The sequence below is a fragment of the Lacerta agilis genome, chromosome 8 (assembly GCF_009819535.1).
Source record: "Lacerta agilis isolate rLacAgi1 chromosome 8, rLacAgi1.pri, whole genome shotgun sequence".
NCBI lineage: Eukaryota > Metazoa > Chordata > Lepidosauria > Squamata > Lacertidae > Lacerta > Lacerta agilis.
In genome coordinates, this window is record NC_046319.1 from 59,784,909 (window position 1) to 59,797,836 (window position 12,928).

The 12,928-nt window shown below is 43.0% G+C and overlaps 1 protein-coding gene across 1 annotated transcript in view; it reads left to right on the plus strand.

Annotated features, from left to right (window-relative positions):
* Positions 1-12,928, plus strand: part of CLIC4 (chloride intracellular channel 4) — a 47,910-nt gene that overhangs the window by 14,780 nt on the left and 20,202 nt on the right. The window contains exon 2 of the mRNA XM_033157783.1: positions 10,195-10,304. Within this exon, the coding sequence (XP_033013674.1) occupies positions 10,195-10,304 (110 nt within the window). The remainder of the gene's footprint in view (positions 1-10,194; positions 10,305-12,928) is intronic.

Genomic DNA, 12,928 nt, shown 5'->3' on the forward strand with positions numbered 1-12,928 from the left:
TTCTAACCTTCAGCTTCCATCTTTCACATTTCATCAGAGTTCTTGGATTCTTTCAGGAGTATTGACCTCATCTGTCATGAACTTGCACTTTTGTCCTTTTAAAGGGTCTATTGACTCTTTGACTGTTTGCAAGAAATGAGATAGATGGAAGCAATTAGTCTCTTGAAAGCTTAGTGTGGCACACTGGCTGCAGAACTGAATAGTGGAACTTGGCACCATCAATAAGTTTTGAGAATCTAAAAATGCATGGTATGAACAAGTGGCAAGAAGTGCATACTAATTATCAAGAATAGGTGTAGGATTGAAACTTATTAGACCAGAAGTTGCTGCAGTCTTATCTAGTGAATTTTACTGCTGTTTATTTGTATTTGACTATAGGGCATGACTTAGATAACTGAGCAAATGGGCTCTCTGCTCCACTACCTCATTTGCTTTCACAGTAAGAGGAAAATCTCTTCCATTGCTCTGCAGCCAGGGCCGTCTCATCCATTGGGGCTGGTGGCGTGGCGCACCAGGGCGCAATGGCCTGGAGGGTGCCTCCGCCCTCCAGCCCCGCTGGCAGCGCCTGCCGGCAGCGCCCTCCGACTGCCCGGCGGAGCAAGGGAGCTGGCCGGCCACGCCATGCCCTCTGGCTGCCCGGCAGAGCACAGGAGCGCAAGCCGGCCGGCTGCACCGCGCCAACAGGCTGCCCGGCGGAGTGCGAGCTGGCCAGCCGCGTCGTGCCCTCCGGCTACCCGGCAGAGTGCGGGAGCACGAGCTGCCCAGCTGCGCCACACCCTCCGGCTGCTCGCAGAGTGCGAGCTGCCCGGCGGAGCGCGAGAGCGCAAGCCGGCCGCCCTCGCCTCCTGTCCCAGAAGCGCTGGAAGGGCGCACAGAGCCCTGCACCGCTCCAGCGCCATGCCCCCTCGCCCCCCGCTTGCCCACCCCCCTCCCAAGGGGCGGTAAGCGCGGGAGGGAGGCGGCGGAGAGGCAGCATGGCAGGGGCGCCGGAGGGATAGCCGCACCAGGGCGGCCGATCTCCTTAAGACGGCCCTGTCTGCAGCGATAATAATTTGTAAAAGTTGAAGAGAAGATGCACCAGTCAAAGAGTAAAAAGATTTATTGTACTTCATGAATTATCAGGCATGTATATGAAACATGCATTACTTTATTACCTGCTTTAAAGCAGGAGCAGAGGGCTGCATGAGACCAGCCCCTGGATACGTTGCAGTGTTTCTTCCTTATATGGCTAGTGCTCTGTTTGAAACCCTTGATCCCTTTGTGGGATGTGGAGATGATCTTGGCCACAGACACAACCACACATTGGCATCCGGTTCTACTGAGTAGAGCCTAACTGGATCCCTGTTTTGCCAGTATTGCTTGTCTCCAGCGATTGTGTAACTGGAAGACAGATTGTGCAACCCCCTTTTCTCATCCCCTGCACCCCCAAAAAGCCTCTCCAGGCCTGTGTTGCATGGGCTCCTGAAATTGGGTGGAATAAACCCATGCAAGCTTTATGCTAAGTCACAGTGCCATGATTTGATGCCACAAGTTAGGAAACATAAAACATAAAATCTAGCACTGGCTTTGCTAACCATATGTCCTGATCGGTTGGTTGCTGAATAGAAAGTATTAAAATTGCCAGAGTATCTTCTTCAGTGTGGGTGAGACGCAGTACTTGAGAAATACTTTCCACCCTTTTGTCAAATGCCTTGGCACGATTACCCTGCCTTATCAGAAATGCTAAATGTTTTATTCTTGTTAAGGCATCATTTCATGGCATTCACATTCTTGGTGAGTTAGCATTTGGAAGTGAGGTGGGTTTTTGATTAGGAAATTCAGGAAATTTCTTCCTGGGCTGAACGAATTTTCCCTGTGATTCTATTTTGTCTCCTTGATGAAGTTGGGAAATACAGAAGAGTTTCTAGGGCATGGTTTAACTCATCTAGTTAATTGAGCGTTGCAGTTTTGTACAATGTAGAATCTTTGAGCCTTCATCACCTTTCTGTTAACTATGGTTAGCTGCAATTAGTCCATAGCTGAAACATATTTATGTATATTTGATGCCCCAAAACCTACCTTAGGCTTCTGCTGCACTGATTTCTTTTTTAAGCATATTGGTGAGAATTCAGCTTTCTGAAACTTTTCAGGGTTAGATAATTCACTAGTCTATCTCGTGTGCCCTTTCTTTTTAAACATCCATTGAGGTTTATGAGCATTTATAGCCTTAAATGAGGCAGTTGCCTTCTTGAGCCAGATTTAATTCTCAAAGGTCACAGCATAAAAGGCAAGACCCTGGCACAAGGCGGAGGGACCCTCATGGCAACCTATTTATTGAATCATCTCTTATTTACAAAAGGTTTAAAATGACTAATAAAGAAAAAACAACATATATGTTGATCTTTAAAATGTAATAACCATAAGAACAGCAGGAAAAAACAGTAAAAGTTCAATTTAAAGCCCTATACAGCTCAGGACCATAAGTATGTCAAGGACTGCCTCGGTCCATATGAACCTACTTGGACCGTGTGATGTTTAGCAGATGCCTTTCTCTCACCTAATCAATGCTTGGAGAAAAAGGGTCTATTTGCTTTATCTGTGCATGCCAATAGGAAACAGGCCCCATTGTCTGTGTGCAGTCAAGCCCTGCCCATCAGCTGGCATCGGAGGTGATGCCAGCTGATGGACAGGTTGGAGTGGTTGGGTGGAAAATAGCCTCATGGGCCAAATTGGACCCCCTGGCAGGCCAAGGTTGTCCTGTGGGCCACAGGTTCTCTACTTCTGATTTAAAACATTGATATCCCACCCTTGAGCAAAAAAAAAATCTCGCATCCGCCTCATGGTGACGTTCTTTGCTTGTTCTTGCTTTTAATGGGAACATCTGGGGTGAAGATTGCCTGCTGCTTTTCATATCAGTGACTGCACAGCACATCAGTCTTTGTGCTTTCATAATATTGAGAAGCTTCCATTTCCTGTGCAGGGGGTTCGCCATCTAGGACAATATGAATATAAAGTGGGAGAATCAAAATGAGGGCGAGGAAGGTTTTAATGGGAAGTCAATGCAGAAAATGTGAGGCTGTGTTGGACCCAGAATGCATTGCTGACCCCTGCTTATTAGCTCCTGCTGCAAACCAATGTGCAGCAAGAACTTCTGTTGCTCTAGATTTTCCCCATTGATAGTTCAGTTCTAAAGGGTCACAAGGGTGTATTTAAAATTCCCCAACCCATTGTAGGAGCTATTTTTCCATATGTAGCTCCTGTGTATAACTGGTAGAAAATCTACATGATCTATCCATTAACATAGGTGGCGTCCAGTTGCAGAGGTCTCCCCCACCTCCCGCCGAAGCCATATTTTGCTTATGGAGATATCATTTTCATTATTATTACTTTACTATTATCAGTGCTTTCTTACAGGGGGTACTCAAAGGTACACAGTACTGGGAGTTGTTGTTGTTGTTGTTAAAAAGTGTGGCACGGACTGTAACAACTTCATGGTGAGTACCGGCACCTCTTTTTCTATACCCCCCCCCCCAGATTATTAATTAATTCAATTTATATACCACCCTTCATCAAAAGATCTTAGGGCGATTTATCCTCTTCTGCTCAGTGAATTGAACTGGAGTCAAGCACATGTCACTGTGGTTGCTGCTGAAATCATTTGCTTGGCCTGTGTTGTCTTAGTAACATATGGAACCTCTACTTCTGTACTAAACCATGTGAGGAGGGGCTGGTGAACACGTAGAAGCAGCAGGACTTCCAAATTTGAACAGAGATTTCCCAGGAAGTCTCCAGGTATGCCCGGTTTCCTTTTTATTGTCCACAGTAGGAAATACTTTTGTTTTACTTCTTACTGTTGTGTTTTTAGTGCAATATGAAATGGAGAAGGTGACTTTAATGTAAAACTACAGTTAGCTGTATAAATGTGCATAAATACAACCTACTTCATTACTCTGCAAGCATAAAACACTTCGGAAAATGGGACTATTAACATTATTGTCTCAGATCTCTGATAGCTGTTGCACAATTTCTTACGATTATGTCGTTAATGACTCATTGAGTGTACCTTTTTGTACACCATCAAAGATGTTTATTGAAACGTGCAATTGATTCTAACTACTTGAGAACCCCTGAAGACTGCCAAAATTCTCTTTTGGGTGTTCTCAGGCTTCCAGAACTCTGGTTTGTTTTAATTTTTGTTCAAACATACGTTTAAAAAACCGCTAGAATTTTTTTTGCTGGCATTTCCTCCACAGAAACTGATGCTAACAAGCTTTATACCTGCCATGGTTGCAGGTATCCTGCAAAAATGGCTCTTGAATGTAGACAGAATCAGTTTTGAGAGCTGAAGCCAAATTTTTCTTGGCATGCCTGTAACATTCTTCTTATGGTTTGCGCTCAAAGTACACTTGGGGAATACAGATGGGGAAAAGGCTTTCTGAGTTCATAAGAATGCAGTGGCTTCCTGAAGGCTTCATATCTGGAACTAGGTCTGGATTATATTTTGGATTCAAGCTATTGTTTTGGTGAGAGGTTTCCATATCTTCTGAGACATTAACATTAAAGGGAAATGCTCATTTTAAAGAATTTAGTTAATGGATAAATAGTGATCAGTGCAACGCCAATCATAGTCTAACCCTGAACCTTCCCAAGGTACTACCTGTGTTTTTCATTTCTCCTCTCTTCCCCTTTGGCCTGTGGGACTCTCCTCAGGTTCTGCTTTGCATCCTCCTTGAGTAGTTTTGCCTGGTTAGGAGGTGTCCGATCATGCTTCTTGCTTGTCTGGATAGAGGACAGGTGTGTGTGTAGAAATAAGACTAATACTCAAAGGTAAAATTGGCATGCACTGCTGGGCCCACTTTTGTTTCTGGTTCCACTTGCCATTGACCTGTGGTCCTTTGTAGGTTGTCCAGAAGGGAAAGTGGCCCCCAGGCTGAAAAAGATTACCCACTGATGTAGGTAGTAGCAATTGTATTGCTATTGGCTGTCTGAACCTGCTGCCTGGATGTACATACTGTATATACACTGGGGAATAGGAGTTGGGAAATGTGTTTAGATGTCCCATTGTTAAAGGGAGGAGGGGTCCATACCCAGGGCCTGATCGCTTTGTGCCAAAATGAGGTTGTGCAAGAACTGGGCTATACATTTATTATTAATAACTCAGTGTTCAATATTTATTTTCTGGCAGTGTATTGATGATGGAACTTCTGGAAGAATCTCGTTGTAACATAGTGTTAATTAGTATTTAATTAGTATTTAGAAGTTTAGCTTTCCCTCTCCAGAATATTCAGGAAGAGTATTCCATCAGTATTGCACTACATTAAAACTGTTTTGGAAGAGTGCTTCTTGGAAACTATTTCACTTAACAAGTTTCAGATTCCAGAGATTCTCCAGAATGCTTTACATCTGCAAGCTGTTAGCATTAAAATAACTCCCTCCCTTGTGTCATCCTGGGATACAAAAGTGCTGCCGTTCTTAAAACTACTGATGTAATTGTTTATGAGTAAAGGATATTTTGTCACTCTGAAAAATGTGTTAAATTTGTGGGTTGTCGGGTGCTGTGTTTGTCACCTGTTCCTTTGCCTTCCCTATCCAAACATTCGTAGCAGTATTCTCTTCAGTTATCCGGATATACTAGAGATGGCAATAATTAAATTTGGAATGAGGAAACACACTAAATCCAGATTTTGCATTGTTTTGCTTTTTGCCATGTGTCCTAGCACCACCCATGTAGGAACATAGGAAACAGCCTTGTACTGTATCAAATCACTGGATCCATTTGATTAGAAGCCAGTATTTCAGGCAGGGGTCTCTGAGCCATACCTGGTGGTCTTGGGGATTGAACCTGGGACCTTCACCAAGCAAATGCTCCACCACTGAGCTATGGCCTTTCTTCATAATAAAATTTGAAGTTTTGCGTCATTTTATTTGTCCAATTCTAACCTCATCCAGGCAATTGGATACACTACAGTTTGCTTTTTAATAAAAGGTTTGCTAACCAATGGCTCATTAAAGCAGCTGTGTATGGATTTAATAAACTGTGTGTTCCCTTAGGAATGTAGTAGCAGCCCTTTTCCCAACGTTGATCAAGAAGTGTAAGGTGGTTCCTGAGAAGCAGTTCATCTCTTGGGATAGCAGTCGCAATCTTCACAATGCCTTTTAATAAACATGTGAAATACTTTGGATTAAAAATAGGACAGGAGGCATGATCTGTGGATTAAGGCAGACCTGCTTTCCCAACCCAACATGTCACTTCAAGGGGGAAAAGTTAAAGTGGAACAAAGACCAGTTGCCAGTTAAGGCCACCTGCTAGAGCAGAGGTAGGCCATCTGTGGTTCTCCAGATGTTGAACTTCAGCTCCCATCTGCTTCAGTCAGCATGACCAGTGGCCAAGGATGATAGGTGTTGTAGTCCAACACCATCTGGAGAGCCATAGGTTGCACACCCATGGGCTAGAACAGGGCCCCCCAAACTAAGGCCCGGGGGCCGGATCTGGCCCAATCGCCTTCTAAATTGGGCCCGTGGACAGTCCGGGAATCAGTGTGTTTTTACATGAGTAGAATGTGTGCTTTTATTTAAAATGCATCTCTGGGTTATTTGTGGGGCATTGGAATTCGTTCATATTTTTTTTCAAAATATAGTCTGGTCCCCCACAAGGTCTGAGGGACAGTGGACCGGCCCCCTGCTGAAAAAGTTTGCTGACCCCAGGCTAGAATCAGGCATAGGCAAACTCGACCCTCCAGATGTTTTGGGACTACAGCTCCCATCACCCCTAGCTAACATCACCAATGGTCAGGGATGATGGGAGTTGTAGTCCCAAAACATCTGGAGGGCTGAGTTTGCCTATGCCTGGGCTAGACGATACTCTAGAGAGATATCCTTAATCTGGTGAAGCAGGCTAGACTGTTTTGGAGCTTTTTTTTTTTTTTTAAAGTGAAAGATTGCCACTAAAGTAGCAAGTTTCTGTCTGTTCTAACTGGAAATCTAGAAAGCATTTTCTAAAGCTTTATGTCTTCCTCCTCTTGACTCACTTTGTTGGGGCATCTAGATTGTCCTCCTGAAATCACTTCATTATTAAGGCACATCTGGTTTGAGCAGCTTATTCATGCTACTTGTCTGGATAGTAGTTTGGAAGTGGTTACTTGGAGCTTATGGCTTTATAGAAAAGTGTGTGTCAGTGCATGCAGAGAGCAGGGTTTGGACTAGATTTTCATGCCCCTTCCAGCCCTTTGGTTTTGGGAGTTGGAAATCCCTGGGTGTTCTTGGCACAGTCATAGTAATTTTCCAGTCACTGCCCATTTCTGCTAAATTTGTCAGAGGCCTTCATGTTTCTGTAAGTCTCACTTTCCATTTCTCAGTTGCTGGCTGCTTTTTTGCTTCATCGAAAGCTATCTTTATACATTGTGGATTTAGACAAATAAGCACATGACTAAAGCAATGAATACCTAAAATATGGCTTCTGATATTTAGACCTATATCACCAGGTGCAGAGGCACCACAGCATGGTCTGAAAGAAGTGTGCACGTGTGGGTCAGAGAAGCAAGGGCTACCATGACCACCCCCAAGGTAAGAGTTTCTGGGTCACACAGTTGTGTAGGCTTGCCTTCAGCACAACTTGTGACCTACGAAGCAAAATGCAGCCCCTCAGCCATGTACAGTGGTACCTCTCGTTACGAACTTAATTCGTTCCGGAGGTCCGTTCTTAACCTGAAACTGTTCTAACTAGAGGTGTGCTTTCACTAATGGGGCCTCTTGCTGCCGCTGTGCCACCGGCAAACGATTTCTGTTCTCATCCTGGGGCAAAGTTCTCAACTTGAGGTAACTCTTCCAGGTTAGCGGAGTTTGTAACCCGAGGCGGTTGTAACTCAAGGTATTGTGGTTTGCATGGTGCTCTGTATACCACCCTGTTTTGCATTCTCAGGCAGGCACCAAAAACAGAAGGGGCCTGGAGGCTTTTCTGAGCTGTGTTTGACTTGGTGGGTCACAGGTTTCACCAGTCTTGATACTGATGCATGTAGAAAGCTTTCTGTCCTTGGACTGTCATCTTGGACTGACTTCAGTGAGCTAACTATGACACACTGGTAGGTGGTGAGCTTTATCAAACTGCTTTTTAAATTCTAAAATACTAGTATTACACGTACAGAAATATAGCAGGTTTGGTACAAAAATAACAAAGAACTGGTAAAAAGGAAAGAGAACTCCTCCTCGCTACTTTCCCTCTGTGTTACAAAGGCAATTATGAAAAGACTGACACACGATATTCCAAGCCCACAGTTTCTCTTAAGACCTTTAGGGGGTAAGTCAGTTTTTCTAGAATAGCAATTTGCAAAGCTGCCTAGCGCCAATGATCCATGGTTATATTGGCTGAGTCCTTCCCACCTTGTGATACCACTAAACAGGCAGATACTATTAAATATATCACCAAAGGTTTCAATATTAAATCAGAATTACTATCTAGCAAGCTGCTTATTGAGCTGAAACAGTGCTGATGATAACAGAGGCTTCCTTTAATCTTTCAAAGGCGTTAACTTTTTAGTCTCTTCTCTTGGAGGAAATGCTACACAAGGGGCTGATCCCTCCCTCTTTCTCTTGGGATGAAACTACCTGTGATGCAACCTTCTGGTCCTTACCCTATCTACTGAGTCACCTGTTCTAATTATGGGCAGTGATGTGGGATTTTTCCATTTCATAAGTTCATTCATAACAATGGATGGATGCCAATTGCAAATACAACATTAGACAAGTTTGGCAGTTTCAAAGTTTTTATTTTGCTTCTTTCTAGTAAAGAAAACTAAGTGTGCTAAATGAGATCACTCTCGGGGGGAGGGATGGGGAACTTCCTTCAGCTGAGGGCTGCATTTCCTCATGGGCAACCTTCCATGGGGCCACATACCAGTAGTTGACATGGCCAGAGGCAAAAGTGGGCAGATGGCACACAGTAGGCCATATTCAATCCATTCTAAAGCCAGTGGTTATCCAACTTCAGGGACACATTCAATTTAGGCCAAAACACTCAAGGGAGAGGGTGAAGCAGGACCACTGAGGGGTGTGGCCCAGGGAGAGTCCCAAGGGCAATATTTATTTCTAGGCCTGAGGCTTCCTACCCCTACTCTAGGGGATCTTTCTTGGGAAAATTTCTAATTTTCTGATGGAAAACCCCTTTTAGTCTATCTTGGCAAGAAATAATTAACACTGAAACTCAAACAGGTGGTACCTAACCCCTAGGAAGCTGGCAGTGATCCATCCTGGTACCACCACATTGCTGGAGGCGTTGCCTCACACCTGGTACATATCTCCACCTGTGGTGGGAATGTATGAAAATCCAGCCTTTCTGGAATTTGATATTCCAAGAAATTGATAAAACAACAAAGCAACAATTAGAAGTCAAGCCAGAATTAGCTTTATTAAATATAGTTTAAGAAAACAATCTGGATTTATATAATAAAATAATTAATAAGCCATTTATTACATATGGCGAGAAACAATATAACCCGACACTGGAAAAACCTTACTGGTACAACAATAGACATTTGGTACAAAACAGTTTGGAAAACAGCCCTCCATGAGAGATTCACAAATAACCTACAGTTGACACATCGACAGATAAAGAAAAAAATGGTATTACCTTCATAGCACATGCCAGTATTCCAGAAAATGAACAATCCCCCCACATCAGCATTTGGCTCAATCTGGTTGATCTCGATTTAAATTCCTCCGCTCCCCGGTTCATCAATAGACCAACACTATATATTGTGTCATTGGTAACATAATAGGAAAAGTGGCTTTTACTCATATTTAATCTAAGCACAACCACAAGGGCTTCTGGTTAGGTGTTCAGCTGTTCGATGTTGAATGTTATCTGTTAACTCAGTTCTATCCTATTCCCCATTTGTTTTTGTTTAAACCAGTACACAAACAAACATTAACTATTAATAATGAACCATATGTTATGGATATTACTACTAAAGTTTATGCTATTTTTGTGATATACAAATAACATGAGAAGACTTGGTCTTTTATTTGTATCGTTTGTTATTCCTATGATCCATGTTTACAAAATCCAATGAAAAGTTTCTTTTAAAAAAATCCTGATGCATGCGAATTACCTTCAGTTTGCAAATGATTTTTTTTCCAGTTCATCACGGCTAATGGGTGACAGAAAATGGATATGGGCATCTGGTCCGCTTGTATTAATGTTTTTCCCTCCTCTTTTCACAGGCTGGAAGTGATGGTGAAAGCATAGGCAACTGCCCCTTTTCTCAGAGACTCTTCATGATTCTTTGGCTGAAAGGAGTGGTATTTAGTGTAACAACAGTTGACTTGAAAAGGTAGGAAACATGACACTCCCTTACATTTCTACTTTATATCTGGATATCTTTGAGAGATTTAAGTAATAGAGTATTCTTTCCTACACAGCAGATTCTAGCTGCTGCTGATGGGAGATAAATCCTGTGTGATTACTTTCTTGACACCTTGAAGATTTATAAACCTCTGTATCGGAGAGTTTATATCAGACATAATAACTGAAGCAAGGATATATTACCGGTATGTGGAACATTGGAAGACATAAACAGTACTCCAGTTCTCTGAATAACCTGCATGAATAGGTGCTGTCCAGTGCCATTGCTATCAATTTAGAAACAATAGCAAACTCAGCTAGTTGAGTGCCTGTTGAAGGGAATGATGACTTGGACTTTAGGAAAACAGCTTAAGCTAGTGTGGTTGCCTGCCATGTTTGTACTTCTGTGCTCATTTCATTGAATGAGATTTTTATTTAAGGCATTTATAACCCACTTAATATTTTTAAAGAAACATTATAATCTTAATAAGGTTGCTATTCACGACTGCTCTTCTATGTATTGTATTACAGCTCTGTTAATGAGGTTCAAAACTTATTTTTCTTTTGCTAACGAGATCAGGATTTGGACTTCACATTGTGCTGGGCTCTTCCCGGTACAAAAGTTCACAAGCAAGCAATTGTGGGGCACAGGAAAAACTTAAATCTTGCAAGCTTGTTGTTCTGTGACATGCTTTTTCCTTTGTGCAGTCTTGTTAAATATAGCGCTGCTAACAAGAGGTTATTTCCAGTTAAATTCTGCTAGTAGCTAAGGCCACAAGCAAAAATATGTGTGGACTAAATGGAGACATGCTTAGTGCCCCCCCCCCAAGTGCTCATAGGTTTTCTGCTTCTCTGTAGTCAGTAAAGACAGAGGCTTCATTCTTTTTCCTCTTCAGGAATGCAGCTTGTGTTTGTGTGCAAGAATTAGACTTCTTTTGTTGGCCAGAGCATAGCTGCAGTGTGCAGAATTTGTTCGAGAATGCAGGGCAAGTTTTTGGCTTGGATTTTTTTTAAAAAAATTGCTTGAGGACTACTTTCTTACAAATGAACTGAACCCCCACCTCCAAAACCCTGAGCAAGTACTTGTCAGGTGGTGTTCCAGGAAATCCTGGCATTCCCCATAAGTCTGGAAGCTCCTCTGTCAGCAATAACATTCAGGAAAGCATGCATGATAGTTTACTTACACTTTAGTACATGTTCTTTTCAATGTAGGTGCTCTATTCTAGGGTGCATTGGCATGACAAAATTGCTAAAGTGGAGGCCAACAGGCCTAGCAAGCTGTGAGTGCTCCTAGCAGAATCCCTTTCCAAGTTGCAAGGAGTCTTTGGCAAATAATGAAAGGTTTTACTTGGTAGACGAAATAGGAACATAAGAGCAGCCCTGCTGGATCAAGCCAATGGACCATTTAGTCCAGTAGCCTGTTCTTACTGTGGCTAATGAGATGTCTATGGGATGCCTATAAGCAGGACATGAGTACAACAGCCCTTCCTCTGCATGTGATCCCCAGCAACTGGTCTCCAGGGGCATACTACCTCAAACTGTGAAGGAAGAACATAGCTATTGTGGCTTTGGGGCCATTGATAGTCTTGTCGTCCATAAAGTTGTCTAATCTTTCAAAGCCACCCCAGTTGGTGGCCATCACTAAATTGAAGCAAGTTTCCTGAAGGTAGAAATCTTTAAACAAGTTGTCTAACCTACTGACTTGGTTATGTCGTTTAGTGATGCTGCTGAGGTGTAGAATTGAGAGGTTCAGAAATGAACTCTTGCAACCCCATAGCCCATGTTAAGCAGAATCCAGACACCTGATACGAGTCTGACTCTTAATCAGTCAGCCCATGTGTTTACACACTGCTGCTGTTGCTGAAGTGGCAATGGGGAAGAATTATGATGAGCTCCTGGTAGACCAGTTAGTGATTAGAGGAACCATATCCTCCATGGTTCCTTATGGCTAATGGTTAAATGCTCAACCAGAGATTACTGGACTGCAGCTTCAGTTTCTTCACTCTTCATGCTGACTGGAGCTGATGGGAGTTGGAGTCCAGCAACAACTGGCGGACCACAGGTCCCCCTACCCCTGCTGTAGACCCTAATGGAGGCTGTCCCACCATCAGGTTAAGATCACTAGGGATTATTGGTGGAGGGATGTAGCTGTAGGTTTGTGGGGAAGGAATTGTCTAACTTGGGTCTGAGGTTAAGCAAGTTAACTTTTCATCTGTTCCAGTGGAAACCTAGTGGAACTTGTCTATTACTAACATATAACCTGTCCCATAGGCTGCCTTTTTATAGCTCTGGCCAGCCTATTGTCTGGGCACTTGTCCAGTGAATCTTTTTTTTTTTTTTTTTTTAAACCACCACCAAGTGACGCATGCTATAATGACTCTCAGCTTGAGCCACTCCCTCTTTACTAGCTTGGAAGAAATGGAAGTTCTTTTTACCAGAGTATTTATAGCAATGTTCCATAGGTCATTGCTGCTTGTTACTTTTTTGGGGCTAAACAGCCTCCACCCGAGACGCACAAAACTTGTTTTTGTCCTCTTTTGGCCATTTCTGTCTTATACTTCACTCCGAATTGGGTAATAGCCCAAACTGTTAACTATTTTATTAAGTCTCTTT